General features: G+C 39.9%; 1 protein-coding gene across 1 annotated transcript; it reads right to left on the bottom strand.

The window, feature by feature from the left end:
* Positions 1-1,631: 1,631 nt before the first annotated feature.
* cwc22 (CWC22 spliceosome associated protein) lies at positions 1,632-21,200 on the bottom strand. The gene is made up of 20 exons (XM_085766404.1): positions 21,129-21,200; positions 19,944-20,000; positions 19,621-19,841; positions 18,578-18,819; positions 17,886-18,140; positions 16,636-16,764; positions 16,351-16,519; positions 15,322-15,375; positions 15,053-15,188; positions 13,462-13,668; positions 13,308-13,370; positions 12,322-12,417; positions 11,237-11,318; positions 10,706-10,766; positions 6,303-6,380; positions 5,423-5,575; positions 5,165-5,292; positions 4,242-4,343; positions 3,563-3,738; positions 1,632-2,458 (listed from the first exon to the last, which is right to left on the bottom strand). The coding sequence occupies exons 2-20, from the start codon at positions 19,996-19,998 to the stop codon at positions 1,890-1,892; spliced, it is 2,976 nt and encodes a 991-aa protein (XP_085622530.1). The 5' UTR covers positions 19,999-20,000; positions 21,129-21,200; the 3' UTR covers positions 1,632-1,889.
* Between the last annotated feature and the right edge of the window lie 1,695 nt (positions 21,201-22,895).

Below are 22,895 nucleotides of genomic sequence, written 5' to 3'. Positions count from 1 at the left end.
GTGACTGTGTGCATGTGTGTATGTGTGTGTATGTTGACAGAGCCGGTTACTCACATTGTGGTGTGGTATCATCAGGCTTCCTTAAGTGTTTGGATATTTCAAACAGCTGCTTCCGTCTGTTGAAGGGTCTGATGTCGCCATGAGGAGTCTGGCTCTCCATCATTACAATTCATCCAGAAGGGAACTTGAGTCTGTACCCACTTTAGAGATAATGTCAAAATGTTTAATTTAAAACCACAAGCAACATGAAAATGAGTTGGTTTTAGAGATGCTGCTGGCATATTTGATCTTCTATCTTATGTAATTTCTAAATAAAAATGCAAAGAATTGAACATTTCCTTTGTTTTCATTGTCTCATAAAATAGTACATTGCATGTTTTTGCCGTTTTGGGCTGTTGGTCAGGCAAAAAAAAAAGACATTTGTATTGCAGTATATACTTAATCACGATAATCACGGCATTTTTTCTTGTCGTTTCATTTCCCACAGTATTATTTGCATAAGTAACATCATTGATATTATTAGTATTATTACGAATCTTTAATCGTCACTGGAGAGAAAAGGAGATGGAGTGACATAAGCAGCAGCTATAAGTAGAGAGAAGAGGTGGGGGCACAGATGCTGTTTGTATGAATCATTTCCCACCAGATTATAAATATAAGATCATCTTTATTACAACACAAACCACAACTCGCTTCCTGCTTTTACAGGACATTTACCATATTTTATACTTCTGAGAATTGTAAAACTTTGATATACACCAATCAGCCACAAAAATAAAACAGATGGGTTTAAAGTTGTGGCCGATCAGTGCTCTGTTTAAAGAGTTAATTCTACATTTTTATGTATTCTTGTGATTGTATTGGTACAGTCGTGCATTTCACTGCACTGTTTTTAACTCCAGCTTTAGCCTTGCATGTGACAAATAGATATCTATCTCTGTTTAGATTTGAACTGTAATTTATTTATGGTTTCATGGCTTGAATCAGTAAAAAAAAAAAAAAACAGATCAGTCACAACATTAAAACCGGTCGAGTATCTTCATGTTATGGCTGATCTGTGTATGTAGCCTATGAAGCACTCGCAAGAAATACAGTGGCACATATGAATGAACAAACAAACTAATATTTGAGATAAGCCGGTGCATATTCTCATTTTTCCAGGTCATAGTATTTCAAAGGAGGTTAAATCGAAAGCAACTGGACTTAGTTATTTGTCTAGGAAGACGTTTCACCTCTCATCCAAGAGGCTTCATCAGTTCATGTAGCATCTGACCAGGCTGGGACTGGTCCAACTATCTGGTGTGGAGACTCACTATTTAACCTCTTGTGTGGGCGTTCACAAGGGTGATGATGTCACTGGATCCCTTTTGTGCTCCAAGTGCCAACGACAGTCGTTTAAATGACTGTCTTTGATGGAAAGTTGGTTTCGACTTCGTTAGTGCCCTATGTTGTTATAACGACAGTCATTGGAGGCACCAACGATATCCAACGATATTCAGAAGTGGATTTTTGTCTTTGCAGAAGATGCTGGTTTCATATTTTGTGTTGAGACATAACAATGATATCAATCCTTGTTTAATTCTTAATAATAAACTTAGTCGGGAGCTGAAAACCGTCAAATCAGAAACAGATTAGAAAACATGTAAAGCAACTTTAATGGGTTGTTGTTTTTTTCTTTCATTTCATTAACAGCAAAAATCAACAATAGAAAATACAAACAGACAAAGATTGGAGAGAGGGGGAGAGATGGAGGGAGAAATAGAGGGAGAGATGGGTCCTGAATCCAAAATACCAGGGTGACAAGATGGGGTGAAGAACGGAGGGATGACAGAGGGAAAAAGATTCACTTGTCTGCCAGTCATCAGTCCATCACTGCCGGACGGGGAGTTTTATCTCCTCCTCCTCTCGTCCCTCTCTCTGTCTCTCTCTCTGTTCCTGTCCCTGTTCTCTTTATTCCTCTCTCTCTCCCTGTCTCTCTTCTCCTCGTTCTCTCGTTCCCTCGGTCGCTCTCGCTCTCGCTCTCTCTCCCTCTCCCTCCCTTGGTCTCTGTCTCGGTCTCTCTCCCTCTCCCTCTCCCTCTCTCCGTCCCTTTGCCTGCCTTGAACGTCCGTTTTTCGCCTCCTCTCCTCCTCTTTCCGTCTCTGCTCTTCCTCTTCTTCCTCCTCCTCCTCTTCCTCCGCTCTTTCGTCTCGTCTGCTCCGGCGGGCGCCCTCACGTGCACGCTCACGCTCCTCCGCCTCACGTGCGTGGCCTTTCCTGTCCTTCCTCGCCTGCTTCTCGTCCTCACTGTCGCCGTCGCCGTCGTCCCCGTCTTTGTCGTTCTTGTGTCTGGTTCGCTTCTTGTCAGCAGGTTTGTCAACCGTCTTCTTCTTTTTCTTCTTGTCCTTTTCCTTTTCTTTTTTCTTCTTCTCAATTGGTTCTTTTCTCTTCTTCTTCTTCCTGTGTTTGGAGTCTGAGTCTGGAGGACAAGAGAAATAAATTCACTTATTTATCAAACGTTTTCTCACTCACTCTTTTTCTTTTTAAACAGCAACACACAAATTTAAATTTACAAGGGTTCGGAGAACTTTCAGAGTCATCAAAACGCTTTAGGAGTTCCAGGGGGGGTCCGACTGGCAACGGATTTTCATATAATGGCGGTGGATAGAGTTCACTTTTGAATTGTCCAAAACACACACTATGAAACATCCAGATACCTCCATACTGCTCGTCCGTACTGACCCAAGTGTCCTGAAGCCGCCACATGAAAAAGTTGTTTCAAAAAAATTTATTTGATCTCTGTTTTTATCCTTGTTGTAGCAGTAGCTCCCAGTGGCTCTGTTGAAGTTTGTGCGCATGCGTGAGATTTGCTGCGAGATGTTCGTTCGTCGTTGTAAACCATTGGATGTTTGATGTAAACACTCGTAGTAAATCTCATGCAGCCACTGGGAGCTACTACTACAACAAGGCTAAAAACAGAGATCAAATTAATTATTTCTGAACAACTTTTTCATGTGGCGGCTTCAGGACACTTGGGTCAGTACAGACGAGCAGCATGGAGGTATCTGGATGTTTCACATGTTTTGGACGATTCAAAAGTGAACTCTATCCACCGCCATTATATGTAAATCCGTTGCCCCCTGGAACTCCAAAAGCGTTTTGATGACTCCAAAAGTTCTCCGAACCCTTCTTTGGCATGACGGTGAGTAGAAAATTGGTGAATTATCAATTTTGGGTGAAATATCCCTTTAAACTATGAAAGTATGGAAGCTCAGAAGGGACCGAATAATCAAGACATCATTACCTCACATTTTAGTAAGCAACAGAATAAAACAGTTACTCCTGATGATGATGATGATGATGATGAATTAATTTAATTAAAACAACACAACCTGCACCTGGAGCAGAAAATACAAGGACGAAAAACCAATTTGAAAATGATGAATTCACAAACCTTCAGGTGCAGAGCTGGATGTTTTGGATCTGATCTTATTAGCTCAAGACCTCATTACCCACAATCCTTAAGGCGGCAATGTAAATGTCCTCTACAAAGGACCATTTATTTAAGTAAATATAAACGTACCTGAGCTGCTGCTGCTGGAGGAGGAGGAGGAATCTGAATCGCTGGAGGAGTCTGAGGAGGAGGAGTCGGATGAGGAAGAGGAGGAGGAGGACGAGTCGGAGTCGGAGGACTCCACTTCCTGGTTCTGAGTCATGATCATCTTCGGAGCGTTCTTCAAATGTTCCCTCAACTCGTCCCTGAAAGAAAATGGTTATGTCTTAACACAGTGACGGGCAGTGTGAAAACAACAAAGACTCGCACAGCAAACTATTACTAATGAGTGTGTGGCTATTTGACCCCAAACATTCACAATCTAAGTATTTTTTTTTTTTTTTTTTTTTTAAGTATATTTTTCGGCTTTTTGCCTTTATTTGATAGTGATGACAGTAGAGATAGACAGGAAATGGGGAGGCAGAGAGAGGGGGAATGACACGCAGGAAAGGTCTGCCCGACGCGGGATTCGAACCGGGGACGCCTGCGGCGAGGACTGTAGCCTCTACATGGGGCGGCCGCTCTAACCACAGCGCCACGCACCGCCCCATCTAAGTATTTTTTTACTGAACAAACTCTTATTAAAATGTTGTATGGTTCATAAAGACACAATTTTGCTTCAAAAATCTGACTAATACCCACAATTTTCAAAACACATGTTTAAATCAAGAATGTTCAGGTGTCCATATTGTGTCTGTGTGTCTCTTACGTCAGTCCTCCCAGTCCAATGGAGGTGAAGAAGTTGATGGCGAAGCGAGTGTTTCTGGGATTATCACGAGGAAACAGTCCTTCAAAGAACGGCTGCAGAGTCCTGAAACACACACACATACACTTCAGTAACCGATAACACACTCCTCTTGTCAACAGGGAAAATACAAATACAGTAACAACTGCAGCCAGACTCACATTTTCTTCAGACCTTATAATTGTTGGAAATGTTCGTGTTTATATTAAAGTCCCCCTCCAATGATCCTTTGTAGTTATTTTAAAACATTCTCAGTGGTCTTTAAATTGGGATTATGAAGTTTTTAGCCAAAATCACAAAACCTGTGCCATTTCCCAGGACTCTCCTTCTGCAGAGCACCAGTTGCTCATTAGAAATGCGTCTGAGTGGTGGGCGGAGACGGCGCTGCTCTGCACCCTCCCACCGTTCGTACTCGTTCTGCCGTTGGTTCACAGCAATTTGAAGGTTGGAATACTCAGAAATGCAATTTTACTTTTCTGCTGATATGTCCTGTAGCACCAGAGAAATGCCACAGGAACATGTGAACAACATGAAAAACACGATTTTCAACGGAGGGGGTCTTTAAATCCATGTTGTGACTTCTTCATTAGTATCTGAAAGTCTTCTGAACCTCTGTCTAACCTTTGTCTTATAGAGGCTGTAGTTATAGAATAATAAAGTATTTACGAGTGTTTTCAGAAATAAAACCAGCGCCCTCTGCTCTAGTCGACAGGGAAGTATCGACACAAGATGTTTCAGCTTTTTGAAAATAATGATTAAATGGAAAAAAAAGAAAGAAACATATCGTTGAAGATAATCTAGCAGATTGGATAAGGCTCTGTGTGTGTGTGTGTGTGTGTGTGTGTGTGTGTGTGTGTGTGTGTGTGTGTGTGTGTGTGTGTCCGTACTGGTCTTTGAGCCTCTGGTTGAGTTTGGGGAGGCCCATGTAGGCACAGAGCTCCTGGAAAAGGATCTTGACAAAGATCCTGCTGGACGACGTCGTGGTCTCCTCGCTCATCCTGATGCACTCCAACACCTGGAGGAGACGCATCCACATCAGGAAATTATATTAGAGAGAAAAATTACACTAAGTTTGGTCGGACTGGAGTGGATTTAATGGTTGTGTGTTTGTGTGTGTTTGTGTGTGTCTGTGTGTGTGTCCTTACGCTCCAGGGAACAGAGTCTGTGTAGAGCAGGTGAGCGAACAGCCGCGCCACGTTCCTCAGTTTGTTGGTCTCCAGGCGGTGAATCGTGTCGTACTGCTCCGCGAAAATCCCCTCAAAACTCTCCATGTACTCTTTCTTCAGCAGACAGAACCTCTGAACACACACACACACACACACACACACACAGACGCACACACACACACACACACACACACAAACGCATTAACAAGTGCTTTCAGGCTTCAGATGTTTCAGTTCTGGGTTTCTCAAGGTGAATGTGAACATTTTCAGTCAGCGATGTCACAGTCATCATGTTTTCTTTTTGCTGCCGGTACTGATACCAATCATCGATCGGTGGGATTGTTGATCAATCTACAATCGTTACCAATCATTTTTTCACATGCAATGCAGATGGTTTACACACATCATTTTAGTATCAAACCGTTTGAAGAAGTCCCAAACGACCAACATGTTTTATTTTATTTTGGCGGAAACACCACACACTTCTTAACCACGTATTGACTATAGGTGATCGGTTTTAAATTGATCGGTGATTAGAAAGCATCAATTCCATCAATTCTGCTGATCATGTATTTTTAATGGATATCATCTGATAATGATTGGAAGCCGATTGATCAGTGCATCCCCATTTTCAGTTATAACAGTATGAGCTACAACCACCATTATAGTGTCTATGGTGCTTTCAGGGACAACACGTAATATTCATCGTCATCTAACTTCTACAGAAAAAAATGCCAATTTTTTAGATATTTTTTTAGATGTTTTTCTTGTAGCAGATAAATATATACATTTTGGTCAACAGTTGCAATAAAAATTCTTCTAAATGTTGTGAACTATCCACAGAAAGTGTGTGTCTCACCCCGGCGAGCAGACCGAAGAACTTCTCGTAGGTCCTCTGTTGAGCGCAGCAGTCCAGGATCATGTTGCACAGCTCCTTCTGCTCAAACAAACACAAAACAGCTCATCATTACAGGGAAAACATTTAACATCTTGAACACTGATGTCAAATCTGAACAGAGTTTGTGTTTTTTCTCCAGTGTGATGAAGCCTGACAGGTCCAGTCTTTGTGAATGAACAGTTATTAAAACACTTTTCTGTAGATAAAAAATACATCGACTATCGCATAACTACAAACAAAACACAATTTAAAAATGTGAAATATCTCTGAGTGTGTATGTATTCATGTTGAAGCTTCTCGTCAGCTGTGATCTGATTGGAAAAGAGCGATTAACGAGGTTAAAGTTCAAACTGAACAGTGAGGTGTGAACTGAACTCCCAGTGGTGGTTTTACGTTCAAAGCCGAGTTCGACATCATCATTCAACCTGTGGGAAAAAAGCAGCCCAGGGTGTTTCGTGTTTGATCGTGTGTGATGTGCAGACAGCAGCTGTGACGACAGTATTACACACACACACACACACACACACACACACACACACACACACGTTAAAACAATGACCTGACCCATTTCTCAAAAGCATCTCAAGGCTACATTTAAAAGTAAAATTCATCTTATGATAAGCAGCGTTTCCTACAAGCATCAAACCTGCAGACGCAAGAAAGAGCCTCGATCTGAAGGAGGAACTAAAACACAACCAGACCTCTGTAGGATTTTTAGGGCGACAAAAAAATCTTATCTGATCTGAAATTACCCTGCGCCTATTCCTTTGTTTATATAAACACACATTTCATGCAAAAATCCCTTGAATATGGTTCAAACATCATCATAAATACTTTTTGTGCAGTGCAGCTCTGCAGTGAACTCTAGGAAAGGGTTAGAAATAAATAAATAAATAAAAACTACAATAACAACAAAAGCCTGTAATAATGAATACACACTGTCTTTTTCACAGTTTTAACAGCGTTGTTGTGTGGAGCAAATCTGTACAAATGAGAAAACCACAATGATTTTTCTTCAGTGGATCAACCACAACAAGGATGTGTCATATCTGAATTATATTAAAGCCATGCACTTTGCAGTTCACATGCAAAGTTGGCCAAATCACATAATTGATCAGTCTGCCAATAAATCAATTATACCCTAACAAAGACATATAAATATATCATTGTAATTGAACAATAGATTTGCACAATTGTCATCCCGCTCCTTTCTCTCTCTCTCTCTCTCTCTCCGAATTGAAAAGACAACATCCTCTTTTCTGTTTTCTGTTTTGAGTTTCACATGTTGTTTGCCAAATGGTTTTTGTTTTTTATACAGAGTCGATCTAATCCAAGGTCAGTCAGGAAGTCGTCATCTTTTCTTTTTATTCCCAAACCGAGACACGCAACACGAGGTGCTTTCAGATTCTGATGCTTCGTGTTGAGGCTTTCTTGATTCAATAGAAAATGTTGTTGTTTTTTTTCTCCAAACACCTCGGTCACTGCGGCTGTTCAGAGTTTGAGACTGTGAGAAAAATATGTCAGAAGACAAACATCTTCAAAGAGTGTGTGCAAAGTGTGTGTGTGTGTGTGTGTGTGTGTGCGCGTGTTCCAGCTGTTGTGTTGAGTGATTCATCCTGATGCTGATGAAACTCTGCTTGACAAGGTCATCAGCTCTGACCTCTCTCTCCCCCTTTTTCTCTCTTTCTCTCTCCTTCAGCTCCAACACGAAGAATCATTTGTTTCCTCGGTCTGTGGTTTGTGGTCAGTTAATTAACTAAAAGAAGAAGGTGGGAGGTGTGGGGGGGGTTTAAAGTGTGGGAAACCAAGAATCCCCTCGGAGAAACGTAGAGCCAGCCCAAACTCTTGGGAGGAGGAGGAGGAGGAAGGGTTCGACATGTGTGTAAGACGTGAAAACACTGCAGCTTGTTGACTGACAAAGAGACACAATCCCGTTTCTATCTCTCCGTTACAAAAGGGGGGAGGGGCAGAAATATTTCCCCTTATAAAATGAGACACCACCACTTCTAATCTGTAATATGTCATCATCTGTGTCGTATAATGTGTTAATATTTGACTAATTCACTGCTCAACTTGAGTTAAACTTCACACAAACAATCATGTGCAGTAGGAAAAGGAAATATGTCAAAACGCGGGGCTGTCGCTCAAATCAGCAACGATGTAACGTTGGTGAACGTAACAAAGAGCATGCCATGAATAGAAGAACACGGTCGTAAAACACCGACACAGGATTGAATGTCACATAACATGCCTGTTGTGAGTTTGAATACTTATTAAAAAAGAAAATAGTGAGATTTTGCTCCTCCATAATTATGGAACAAGCTACTGTTGCACATCAGACAAGCCTCACTGTCCATTTTTAAAACTATTCTTAAAACCCATTTTTACTCGCTGGCCTTCAACTCTGCTCTTGTTTTAGTGTTGTATGGTTTGTTTTTATGTATTTTTTTTATCGTTTCTGATTGCTTTTAAAAACAACGAAACAACTATTCTACTGTGCATTTCCTGTTTTATTTAATTTATTGCCTTTAATTGTTTTACGTCTCTATGTACAGCACTTTGTTTCAGCTACAGTTGTTTTTAAAGTACTATATAAATAAAGTTGAGTTGAGATGTTGCCTGTGCATCTATCTTGCTGGTGTATCCAGTGTGTTCTGGGAAATTTGTCATTATCCCTTTTGTTTGTTGTCATATGGTCCCAAAAAATCTTGGCCCGTGTGATCCTGCATCCAAAAATAAAATCAGGAAACCTGTACCTCAAGATGTCGCCTTGTTCCACTTTGACAAATTTTATTTACTTTTATTCTCTCTGTTTCAATTTCATGAACAAATCAGCACATGAAGCAATAAAACAGCAAAAAAAAGGGTCAAAATAACCTGAAGAACAGGCGGTAGAACTAGAAAGACTCCTAAAACGACGACCCCGACGTCTGTGGGGGTTGAGCCCTTTACCTGTCGGAGCCGAGGCGTCCGTCTACGGGACACAACACAACCTGTCTCTGTTTTCAACCGTCGCTGACACCGCTGACAACATGTGACAGCGACAGTTTTCATCTCAACAAACGACAAAATTGATGATCGTCAGCGAGAAACGAGGCGCCGCCGCCCGCGTCCTCCTCAGTGTGAAGACGTGTTGTCGAGGAAACACGCAAACGCAAAGGCAAACGCACACAGCAATGACAACACAAACACGGAGCTGATTGTCCTCTGACACATGACGTTCCTCACAGGGTCTTTTTCCTGCCACACACACACACAGAGCTGACCTGCAACTGTCAACGTCTCAAACCAACTATTACTGTTACATAACCTGGCTGCAGGACCCCACACACACACACACACACACACAAGCACATACACAAGCAGCATGATTGCACTAATGGGGACGCTACAATTTATTAGACTCCAACATTGAACACATCTATTCTATATCAATTATCAGTTCAGAGGCTGACATTTTATGTATAACCTACTAATTTACAGCCAATAAATAACCGTTTCCTGATACTGATACAATAACTGATCATTTTTTAGCTTCAATTTCAATTCAGTTTATTTAGGAGAGCCCCTTGAGATGCACCATCTCGTTTTTGAGGGGGTCCCACAACTTCAAAAATGTGGAAAGGAAAATAAATGTACTTGGAAGATTCACAGATTTTTTCTTCTTCATCATCTCAATAATAAACAATTAAGTAGTTTATAATAAACTTAAATGTGTTTTTCAATTCCCTGCCACTAGTGTGTTGTGTGAGCTGTTGCAGGTCGAGACTAATTCTAATTTATCAGTTATTTAACCATCATTATTACTCCAAAGCTGTTTAATCAAGGTAAAAATGTAGCATCGTTAAGCTAAAAGTCCTGCATAGTTCCTGTTTAAACTCCAACACTGAACAAATCTCTTCTATATCAATTAATGATCAGTGAATTTAAACTCAGAGGCTGAAAGTTTATTGAATGTAGAGATATGGAATCAGCTGATACTAATTAACAGCCAATAAATAACTGTTTCCTGATACTGATACAATACTGATAACAAAAATGTGAAGAGGAAAATAATCATGTACTTGCTCATCATTACCAACCAACCGTAAATGTGTTTCAATTTTCTGTGCTGCATGTGGGCTGTTCCTAGTTGCAGATCGAGACAAAGCCATGTCGATTATTGATTAATTATTTTGTTGTCAAATTGGGATTAACTTTCTTAATTTCTTTCTTTCTCTTATTTTATAGCAACACACAGAATATTTGCAAGAGTAAGATGCTGAGGTTGCGCAATTTCCTGCCCTTTACGTGAAACAAAGGGTTTCAGGGTGTGTGTGTGTTGTTTCTGTGTTGACTCTGTGTGTGTGTGTGTGTGTACTCACCGTCTGGCTGTCTGGAAAGTCCATCTTGATCAGTTTGTGGGCGCACTCCTCAAAGTCCAAACTGTACACACAATCAATCAATCAATCAATCAGTCAATCAATCAATCAGTCAGTCAGTAACTGTGCAGCAGTGAGCTTGGATGTGACTGTGTGCATGTGTGTGCGCGCTCATTTGAGTGTGAGAAAGAGTGTGTGTGTATTTAACTTTCTCAATCTGTTTCAGTGTTTTATCCTGTTCTCCAAATCTGTGAACTCGTATTCAATTAAACCATGGTAACTAGGACACACACACACACACACACACACACACACACACACACACACACACACACACACACACACACAACTTTAAATATTAGTCCAACTCCATCAAATATAGCAGGAGCTGTAAATAACTCCTAACACCCTGGGAGACAACTGAGTCACCAACTGTGTGAGTGTGTGAGTATTTTTAATAACATGTGTTACTCTGTATCTGCGTGTTCGTGTGTGTGTGTGTGTGTGTGTGTGTGTGTGTGTTCGTGTGCGTACCTGGACTGAATTGCGAGGTAGATGGTTCTTCTGAAAGCGACCAGGTTGACCTCCGTCTTATCGAAGATGGTGACCTTCTCATCTGAGACAGAAACACACAGAAGGAGGGAGGGAGGTCGTCGTCAAGGTCACAGAACGTTTCTGTTTCATGTTGAAATCAGATTCATGTCAAAATATAAAAACAAGCGACTAAACGTCCTTTGAGTTCCCAATCCCCAAGGTTTTAATTTAATGAACCATGTTTTTGATTCTTTTAATGTCTTTCCATTCAGTAACTACGTCTCTATACAGTTGTGTATTGTCAGTGGATTCACAGGAAATGATGTTTACTGTCAGAGCTGAATCAACATGCTGCTGATTAATCGATTAGTCAATCAATGAAAAGTTATCATCAAGTATCGACATGATTAGTTAAATTTTAATGAAAAAAAAGTAGATTTTTGTTCTTTTCTACAGCTATGATAAACTGAATATTGTGATAAGAAATATTTCTTAACAGGTACAAGGACACATATTTCTTCATGTGTTGATAGGTTGTTGTTCTCTGTTCTTTTTCTCTTTTTTTTCTTCTATATTCTTGTTTTTTGTTTTATTCTTTTCATTTTCTACTTAATTTAAATTTTGCTTATTCATTTTCTCCCCTAGCTCAGACCACTACATAATGATGTATGCTTATATACATTGTTGATATGCTCTGAAAATAAAATAAAATCTGATTATTAAAAAAAAAACTGAATATTTTAGGGTTTTGACGACGTTCTGGATATTTTAACATTGTTTCCTAGATAAAACTATTTAATCATTTAAATGAACACACTGTGTTTGTGACTGAGGTTTGCACCAACTTTCCAACTGTTCATCATCATAACTGTGACAGGGAAAATACTTCATCTTGACTTCTGGTCGTGTGGATCAAGCGCCAACAACAATGAATCCTACATTTCCCATAATGCAACTGGACAGCATTCTTTCAAACTTTCAAACAGACCCTGACTCGTTACTTCTAAAAGTTGCTTCAGAGACTTGTCTCATTTATTTTTAAAAGAAAAGAAGTAAAATGAGTAAAAAGAAAAACTCAGTCTCACCTTCTCCCCCTTCTTCTGCCTCCTCTTCCTCATCTTCTTCTTCATCGCTGCCGTCTCCATCCTCCCCCGAGTCGCTGCTGCCCTCGTCCAGGATATCTGTGAGGAGAAGGAGGTGACGGCGGGTTAGGTAAGTTGTGAAGGAGGTGACGGCTGATTGGACGATCTTTATCGGCCTTTCGATGCATCACAGCCTCAATTTTCTATGTTTCCACACATGGCTTTTTCATTAATTAACACAAATAGTCAGATAAATATGATAAACTTATGTTAATATATAATTAAAAGAAAATATCATTTAAATTAATTTCCACAATACAGAAGCCAACTTAAAGGTGCACGTGTTAATTTTTCAAGAGCAAAACATAAATCTTGGCATTGTGCTTTAAAATAAAATAAAATAAATCACTGTCTCTGTATGTGAACAATAGGGCTGGGTTTAAAAAATCGATTTTCCTATTAATATCGATCTTCATTTTAAAGATCAGATATTGATTCATAAAATCCTTGGATCGATCTTTTTATGTTTGCCATTTCCTGACAGTACTAGATTATTTAGTACGAATATGAAATAAAATATGAAACTGGTTCATGTTAAATAAATGTGCATAATGTTACTGCTTTTGGGTCAACTTTTAATGTAGCATAAACATTAATATTTTCAATAATGCACGAGGTAAGAGAGATGCATCCTTGTACATTATGCAGCATTAGTTCTGTGAATCTCTTTAATAACGTGCAAAATTGGTACTAAAACTTAAATTACTCAAAATGAATCGATATTGAATCGAATCGGGACCTTGTGAATCGTAATTGAATCGATTCAGTAAATCAGTAGCGATACCCAGCCCTAGTGAACAACATCATCAAACTTGAATGAATTATTTGAATTTAAAAATTGATTGTGACATCGATTCAGATTCGAATCTCAATGCATCTTTGAAACGATTATTTTTCGTGAGTGTGACTGTGTCTCTATGCGTTCTCACCTTTTTTAATGGTTTTGTATTTCTCCTCGTTCTCCAGGAAGTCTGGGTCCAACTTGAACACATCTGCAAGAGCACAAACACACACGTTAGGGTTAACACACACACACTCAGAGCAGGCCGACTCCCTCTCCATCTCTCTCTGTCCAGGTCTTACTCAGGATGTCCTCGGTGTTGTACTCGTCGTCCAGCGGCAGCATGTGGGTGAACTGGTCGTCCTCCTCCACCAGGTCCAGGCCGTCGGGGATCACTGGGTGGTCTTTGAAACCGTCTTTCCTGATGGCGAACATCACCTCGATCATGTACTGGACCCTCTTGTCGATGGCCGACTCGTGGAGGACGTTCCTGAGACGCTCGAATATGGCTGAGAAGAGACAGACGGATATTGATAAGATAGTGGATATTGGGATCTAACGTGTATTTGTCTCCTTTTTGATTTTTTGTTATAATCAAAAACAAAACTTGCTGAGATCTTTTTCTGCAATCGCAAGATCTTAGACTTGCTTCTTTTGTGCAATCAACAGTTTAAAACCCACAAAAAGGGATTATTTTGTACATTTTTATTTATTTTTATTTTATTTAACCTTTATTTAACCAGGCGAGCAAATTAAGAATAAAATTCTTATTTTCAAGTGCAGCCTGAAACATTGTTCATTGTTCGGTTTCTTTTCTTTTTTTTTCTTCTTTCTGTATTTTTATTAGTGCTGCACGATTTGATAAAAATGTGCGATTGCGATTATGGTGGAAAATATTGCGATTTGCGATTGCGATTACGATATTGTAAATTAATGCTGTAAGGAGTCTATTTGCTTGATTATCAAGCACAGCACAGGAAATAACCATATTTTAGGAGTGTATTTCTCAAATAATAAGTGTTTCCTTACAGTATCTTTGTATTAAATAAAAATAGGTAACTTTTTGTGCAGTTTCATAGTCTACTGCGATGCCATCATTTATTACAATGCCTTTCTCCCCCCTCCCTCCTCTCACAGCACACAGGTACACAGGTAACACAGAGACAGACAGACAGACAGACAGACAGACAGACACACGCACGCACGCACGCGCGCGCACACACACACAACGGAGGAGACGAGAGGAGACGGCAAATGAGTGTGGCTGTTACCGTAAAATAAAAATAAAAAATAAATAAAAAAGACAGTTAAAAGAAAACCAAACACCGGAGCTTTCTGGTCGTTCGCCCCAACAGGCATATACCTCCTCGTTTTTTAAACGCACTGCACATGTTGTGGAGGAAAACACAGTTCGCTCCGTGACGCTGCAGCTCCACACCTGCTGTAATCACGGTGACGGTCCTGCAGCACACGGAGCGCTGTCTGCCAGCTGGTAGTCACGTGATCAGACCTGCTGGTCACATGACTACTGACGAGTCTGCTATGCTGCACACATTAGCGGCTCCGCTCCACACACTACAGGAGTTAAAGTACCGTTTACAGGCTCACGCGGTCGCACATTTATGTAGACTTTAAATCGCCAATCGCACTCTTTCGTGCGATTACGTAATCGCACGGCGTGACATCGCGATTGCGATTGCGATTAGATTAATCGTGCAGCACTAATTTTTATACATCTCATTTGTGCAATAAAAAGATTTTGAATTAAAAAAGAAGTAAGTAAGAAGTAAGTAAGTAAGTAAATAATGAGATAATAAAAGGCAAAAGCAAAAAAAACCCTCTCATTCAAAAAGATAATTGATAGATAATTAATTACGATATCAAGTAGTTTACCGTTGATTCCTCGGGGCGACACCTCGGTCAGTTTGAGCCCACACTCCTTCAGGAAGGCGATGGCGACCTCCACGCTGTCGTCGGTCGGTCGCTCCAGCAGCAGCGTGAGCATCTCCAGACACAAAACCTCATGGGCCTGAGGGCGAGAGACACCGCGGCAGACAGACACAGGGAGAGAGAGAGAGAGGAATAAAACACACCTCATTAGAGCTCAGCATCAACACTCAACCACCTCCCTCAGTTTTATTAAGTCAGGTGACGGCACCTACCACGTTCTGGTTGATGAGGTGACCCACAAACTTTGAGGCTGTCAGGCACTGTTGCTGTAAAAGAGAAGAGCGTTTTAATACATCATGAACACAACAACTGCCTAAATAAATTTAATGTCAGTGTCATAATATTCATAGAAGACAACGAGTTTACTAGACAATTAAAATCTTCCACTGTAACACATGAAAACATGAAACAACATCCGCAAAGCTTTCCTTTTTTCTTTATCTTTTTTTTTTTTTTGCTTTGTTCTGTTCTTGTTTTTTTCTCTTTTCTTTTTTCCTTTCATTCTGTGTCCTTGTCTTGTTTTGTATGATTGTTAGTTGTTTGGGGTTTTGTTGTTTGTATGTTCAATGATGATTTGTATGGACTATTTGGTCATTTTTAAACCAAATCAAATGAAATAAATAAATAAAAGAAGTTTATCATAAAAAAACAAAAAACAAACACATAATCTAATCCAACACGTCCTGTGTTATCGAGCTGCAACATATTTATTCAGTATAAAGCAGCTGTGGACGACGGGTACTGTAAGTAACACTGACATAAGGCTCATGTTTCTGCTTTCACCACATTAAAATGTAATTCCTGATGCAGGTTTAAACACTAATATGTGTTGAAATGATTTATTAAAATCTGAATTATTCCATTATCATTGTACTTTTTGATCCAAGGACTTTCTCTTGTTGTGCCAGTGGAGATGTGGTTCTGAGATATTTATTCTTTAAGTCCAAGACAAATATTTCACCACAGCACAAACAACTGACTAACTTTGCCCTGTCTCATCTGAATAAACCTCTGACACACATACACACATATTTGACACATATTATATCATATTACGAGAGGGTTGTTTGCATTAGTTGTTGCACCAACAGGAAAATAGAGTCACAAATGTATGTTTATTTATCTCTTTTGTGACTGAGAACTTATTTATTATCAACATCATCTCTCATTCATTCATCACCCATTATTTTCCACTATGTCGATCAGAAACCAGAAGTCGTTTCTAAAATTCGGACAGGTACCTTGAGGTTGCGGCGGTAGCTCCTCCTGAAGGCCAGGATGAGACGCTTGAGGATCAGTTCTCCAATCTGAGGGAACTTGGAGTTGATGATGGCGACGACGGCGGCATAAACGTGAGTGAAGATGGGAGACGCCGCCTGAGCCGAGAGCACGGAGCGAGCCAGCAGACCCCTGACGGACAACACGAGATGAAATGACAATTAGAGGACACAAAACAAAATGAACCTAAACATGAGTTTTACATTAAGTGAGTTTGCAGGTGTTGGTGTCTGTGTGTCGTTGCTCACCTCCCCCTGATGATGTTCTCCTGCAGCAGCTCCTGGATAATGTTGACGATGTTGGACACGTTGACCTTGTTGATCAGACCGTTGATGGACTTCTTCAGAGCCTCCCAGCTCATCCTCTGATAGGCCAGACTGCACAGGAGGCGGAGCATCAGCAACAACACAACAAACAGACTCAGATGTAATAAAACACTTTCCCTTAACCAAGACAACTTAAAAACAGCTAAGTAAACACACTAGGGGTGGGAATCTTTGGGTCTCTCACGATTCGATTCCGATTCTTAGGGTCACGATTCGATTCAAAATCGATTCTCGATTTTTAGTTTGCTTTTTTAACACCGGAGCATGGGAAAAAGTTGAACGATGATGAGATGTCTACAGACTATTATATCAGGAGCCATATTTACCCCCCAAAAATGCACATCACATGTTAGTCAGGTTTTCAGATTTTCAGCAGCAATATATTTGAACCATTTTACTCTCTTTTCAAAAGCCTGGACTGAAAGGGATGTGAATCTTTGGGTGTCTCTATTCGATTCAAACTCAGTTCTCATATGCACATGCACATAGACATGTAGCTATGACCTGTAATAAAGGCGCTGCTAAAAAAAAAGTTCACCTGCAGCGCCACAGAGGAGCTGCTGCTGCTGTTCCTCTCTCTTCAGCCTGGTGTTTGGCTGCACTTTTATGAAAAGAGTTCAAAATGTGAAGAACTAACGTCACCTGCGCACCGATCAGCTGATCCAGAGCTCAGTGGACGTAGCTGCTCAGCTTTAGCAGCTTGTGTGTTTAACAGCTAAAAAAAAAAAACATTGATCGTCCTCAATCGACGGTGGTGGGTCGGGTTGCTGATGGGCACAAGCCTCGTCATCACAGAGATTCAATAGCATTTAAATCTGGGGCCGTATTCACAAAGCCTTTTATCTTACCGCTAGGAGTGCTCCTAACTCGCACTAAAAGTTTTTACGTAGGAGTTTTTTCTTAAAAGCTATTCACAAAGCCGCTGAGACCTACTCTTACTAAGGATAAATCACTAAGAGCAAACTAAGAGTCACGCCCCTGGTGACGCCCCGTTGCTATGGATTACGTCAATTCTCGTGCACGAATTCAAGGTGCTCAACACGGTGATTGGTTGTTGAGTGCCGGCGGCGGCTAAAATGTGAATAAAAATCTATTTTTGAAGATTATGAATCGATCCAGAATCATAGAGGATAAGCATCGCGATTCTTACATTAATCTATTTTTTCTCTCACCTGCTCTTGTCGGTGATCTGCTGCTGCATCATGCGCAGCCTGGCGGGGGGGATGTAGGCGCCGCCCGTCCTCGTCAGGATCGGGTCGATCTCCTCCTTCTTCTTCTTGACCGCCGGCTCTTCGCCCGCCGCCGGCTCCTTGTCCGCTGGCGGGGACGGAGAGCGGCCGCGCCTCCTGTAATCAGACTCTGCGTCCCGATTGGGCCGCCGGTCAAAACGCCCGTTTCTGTCGTCACGGCGGTCGTCATAGCGATCTCTGGGCGGAGCAGAGGAAGAGGAGGAAATAAGGAAACGAGGGCTGAACATTATACAAATATAAAACTATGACTGTGATTGTTTTGACAGATGTCAGATGTTGCATGTTGGGTATTTCTTGGGGAATATTCACATTAAAAAATGGTTTAATGACCCGGTTTCAGTAATTAATAAGAAAGTGATAGGGAGATACTTTAATAATCCTTCACAGGAAATTATGATTGTTACAGCAGCATTCACATGTCATTCATTGCAGCAACAAAAAATAAGAAATAGATCTATCTAAAAAATTGCAGACTTAAATATAAAATTAAGCTATAAACACCCAATAAACAAATAAATACCTACAAGTAGAAATGCAAAAATACATATAAATAAATATAAATCATGATGAGATGTGATACGTGTGTGTGTGTGTTGTTGTCGTCTGTGTGTTACCTGGCGTAGCGTCCTCTGTCATATCGACCCCAGTCTCTCTCTCTGGACCTGGATCTGTCTCTGTCTCGGCCCCTTGATCTGGATCTGGACCTGTCCCGCCCCCTGGACCTTGATCTATCTCTTCCTCTGGACCTGGACCTGGACCTGGATCTGGATCTGTCTTGTTCTCTGGATTGGGACCTGGATCTGGACCGATCTCTTTCTTTAGACTTGGATCGGTCTTGCTCCCTGGACCTGGACCTCTGGAATAAAGAAACAAAAAAACATTTTTGACTCTGTCTCCACATGTTAAAATGATGTGGATCAATACAGGATGGAGTTAATTGGTAGACACGTATTGATTACTACTGATAGGACATATTCTTAGGACTTAAAGTGGGAAAAATTTAATTCAATCTAAGCTGTGGATTCGTTCAGTCCCATTCATTTCATAATGGCAAACAATGGAGCCGCGTGTACTGGTACATTCATTATTTTTCACAACCTACTTTCTAATTTAAATATTTGCAGAGGAGCATATACCTTATATAGAGTATTATCAAATAACACTTTATGTAATGATTAAATGTGGTATTACAATCCTTCCCCTACTCTCCACCACAAATAGAATAAATAGAAACTCTGGCTTCAGCTGTGGAAGAGACGAGGCAGCAGCTCCAGCTCAACTTTAAGTCAGTCTCAATCAGTTTCTACATTAACTAAAAGCTCGTGGGTATCTGGGGAGTTCCTGTCTAAGTCGACGGTAATGGACACACAGTTCTCTTCTATTTGTGGTTCTGTCAATCATCAGGCTGCATCTTTACTCTGCAGAGACGTTCTTCACTGGTCTTTCTGATGAAACTAATCCAACCAGGACTTCTCCGTCTGACAAAATGCAGTCGATATTTTGAGAGCAGCCATCCAGCACTGAAAATTTTGTATTATTATAACTTAAATATCTTTAGAATTTCAATCAATATAAGAAAACTGCAGACCTAGTATTTTGGCTTGTATAACTGAAGTGCAGTGAATTAAATGAATAAATCTCATTAGTCCATGCTTACTTTGATCTGAGCCACGCTGCTCCTAATCTTCCTCAGCGCCCCATTATGCTCGTCATCATCACTGCTGCTGTCGTCGTCCGAGCTGCTGGAGGCGGCGCTCCCAGAGGCGCTGCGGCCTGCTGGGCTGCCCTGAGGGGACGGTCCGTCTTTGGGACTTCTCTCGGCCGAGCCGGCCTGTTGGGGCCTTTCTGCCGCCGGACTGGACTCGTCCTCTGAAGGTCCTGATGGAAAACACATGTGGATGATGATGATGAGTATTAAAACTACTCCTAGTGGTAGTACAGCCGCTGTTTCTACAACAAAATAAAGCCGGATCTTCTCACCACTGTCTTTTCTCTGCTCAGGACTGGGGCTCCGACTTCGGCTTGGAGAGTCCATACCTGAAAAACAGACATAATGTCATTATGACAGGCAGGCATCAAAAACATGCTGCATGAGGGAGCAAAGGATTATTTTCATGATTGAACTTTTTGACAGTTTTCCTGTTTGATTGGTCTGACATCCATCACAACCTCCCCACACCTTAAGTAAATATAGTGATTTATCTATTCAGTTTGAACTTGTTCAGCTCTATAGCAACAACATATCATCGCACACAGGAGGACAGAACGGAGAAAACTTTGATCAACAAGGAGAATATTTCTGTCATCAATAACCTATCCTTTTCTTACCAAAAAGACCAAATCCAACAATATATTCCTCTGTTTATCAATACTTACTGCCTGCTGTCTTGTGTCTGTGATAAGGACATATTCTGACAGAGACAGATTTTTCAGAAATAAAAATAAAAAAGACACACAGATAGTGTCATTTTTTAAAGCTATGTCTAAGTGTCTGTGTTGGATTAATTCATATTTGTATATTAACATCTCCTCACCATTAGTTTTACTTTTGAAAGGTTAGGTTTTACCATTTGTTGTTTTGACAACATTGTACCTGCAGGATTTTATTAAAAACCAATGCTTTGCTCAAATCAACACTGAAATCAATCTTTTTAAATATAATTATAATTGAAAATCGAATGAAATGATCAGTTTATGCAGGAAATAACTGAGCAGTAATTTGCAAATTTCATTATTCAACGATGACTCAATTCCAGCTCAGAAACACACAGACAATCACAGAAACACACGCAAATCATCTTTGGCAGTGAAGTTTATGACTTTTGCAGGAGTTCAGATTCACCTGTGGTTATTTATGCTACAGGAACAGCCAACGTTATTAAGTGACCGGATATAGCCAGTGTGAATTACATATTTACAGATTATCTTGGGCTAGACATTAAAACAAAATAATATGATGTAGCTTTTAAACCTTTTCCATAAACGTCTCAGTTTTGTCGCCATGTGTGTTTGAATCAGCCGCAGCTAGCTCCGCTGCTAATGCTACATCCTGTCTCCTCGGTTAAATTCATGTTTGTTTACCAACTGGAACAAACAAACGAGGCGACTTTTTATTTCTTTAAACAATTTCCACTGTCTCTACTTTATGTTTCAATGATCTCTTACCGTTCAGCTTCCCAACTTTTTCGTCCCTGCGTTAATCCAGCGTCGCCTTTCTGGCGGAAAACTTCCTACAATAACCGACAACGCTTCCGGGTTATCTGTAACTTCCGGATTTCACAATAAAAGTCTCCGCGGGTTGAAGGGTGGTGGATGTTTTTTGTATCGTCCCCTAGTGGCGGTGATAAAAAAATTTAAAAAAAAAGCTCCTGCATGGATGTTATGTTTCTAGGCCATGAGTTTGTTAGTTCTACAAACACATTTATTTCTATTTTCTCTATTCCATTTTAGTTTTCTTTTCTTTTTTTTAGCATCATTGTATTTGAAACGTTTTTATTCCCTGCTATATGTTGTCATGTGTGCTTATAAATTGCCTTCTGTATGTATACATACATTTTAGAAATTTAAAAAGAGGAAAACATGTGTATACACATGATTTTCTCTTTTTAAATTTCTAAAATGAGCTGACGGAAACCGTTACTGTAAGAAGGGTAGGCTAATACCTTTTCGGTCAAGGTGCATTTGATTTGTTTTGTCTTGTTTTGCATTGGATTTATACTTTGAGGGAAAAAAAGAAATTAATTTGTTGTTTATTTATGTTTCAATCATATGTGCATAATGTTGTTTATTGATGTGTGTACTTGATTCCAAAAGACTGAATTAACTCACTAAACTAAACTTATATGTCTGTTTATGTGTAAATCAATATCATTTTAAAGCAGTTTTCTGAAACAAGCACTGATGTAATGGTGCACAGGATGTATGATTTCCCTTTTTTCTCAATAAAATACATTTAAAACAAACTAGAAAAAACATTTCCAAGAATGGAAATGGTGTGAATGCTGAAAGCAATGCTGAATGAGCTGAAGAAATTGTTGAAACAATGCTGAATGAGCTGAAGAAAGAAAGAAAGAAAGAAAGAAAGAAAGAAAGAAAGAAAGAAAGAAAGAAAGAAAGAAAGAAGAAAAGGACAGAAGGAAAGAAAGAAAATGGGAAGGGTAGATGGAGAAAGAAAGAAAGAAAGAAAGAAAGAAAGAAAGAAAGAAAGAACAAAAGGACAGAAAGAAAGAAGACACAGAGAGAAGGGTAGATAGAGAAAGAAAAAGGTAAGAAAAACAGAATAATAGAACATAAAGAGAATAGAGAATGAATGAAAGAGACAGAGGAGTAGTAAGAAAGAAGGAAAGATATTGGGGTGGATAAATGAAAGAGAGAGATATACAGAGAGCAGTAGAAAGAAAGAAAGAAAGAAAGAAAGAAAGAAAGAAAGAAAGAAAGAAAGAAATGGGGTAGAAACATAGAAAGAGAAAAGGAGTAGAAAGAAAAACAGAAAGAAACAAAGAAGTAAAAAGAAATGGGGTGAAAGAAAGAAAGAAAGAAGAAAAAGAGAGAGGGGGATGATAGATAGAAAGAGGTAGATGGATGGATGGATAGGGAGGGAAAGATAGAAAGAAGTTATGTAAAATACAAATGAAGGAGTAAAAGAAAGAAAGAAAAAGAGAGAAAAAAAGACACAAAGGGTTTATAGATAGATAGATAGATAGATAGATAGATAGATAGATAGATAGATAGATAGATAGATAGATAGATAGATAGATAGATAGATAGATAGATAGATAGATAGATAGATAGATGTTAAAAGCTGCGTCCTATGTCCCAGGCTCCACCTGTAATTGTACTACTATTAATAGAGTTGGAAAGACTAAACGTCTGAACTTAAATTCATGAGAAAAATATAAATTGTTGCAGATGTTTACGTCAAAAGTATAAAAT

Source organism: Trachurus japonicus, chromosome 21, assembly GCF_045865225.1.
Source record: "Trachurus japonicus isolate A0001 chromosome 21, Traja_1.0".
In the NCBI taxonomy this organism is placed as follows: Eukaryota; Metazoa; Chordata; class Actinopteri; order Carangiformes; family Carangidae; genus Trachurus; species Trachurus japonicus.
Note: the sequence above shows the minus strand (reverse complement) of the source record. Positions and strands in the feature narration are given on the sequence as shown.

Bases quoted from the DNA above. Each gene is read 5' to 3' on its own strand.
- cwc22 (XM_085766404.1), bottom strand. From the start codon at position 19,998: ATGGACTCTCCAAGCCGAAGTCGGAGCCCCAGTCCTGAGCAGAGAAAA. The intron at 13,371-13,461 runs GTAAGACCTGGA...GTGCTCTTGCAG, and splicing joins CAACACCGAGGACATCCTGA to ATGTGTTCAAGTTGGACCCA. The intron at 6,381-10,705 runs GTGAGTACACAC...TTGTTTGAGCAG, and splicing joins ACTTTCCAGACAGCCAGACG to AAGGAGCTGTGCAACATGAT.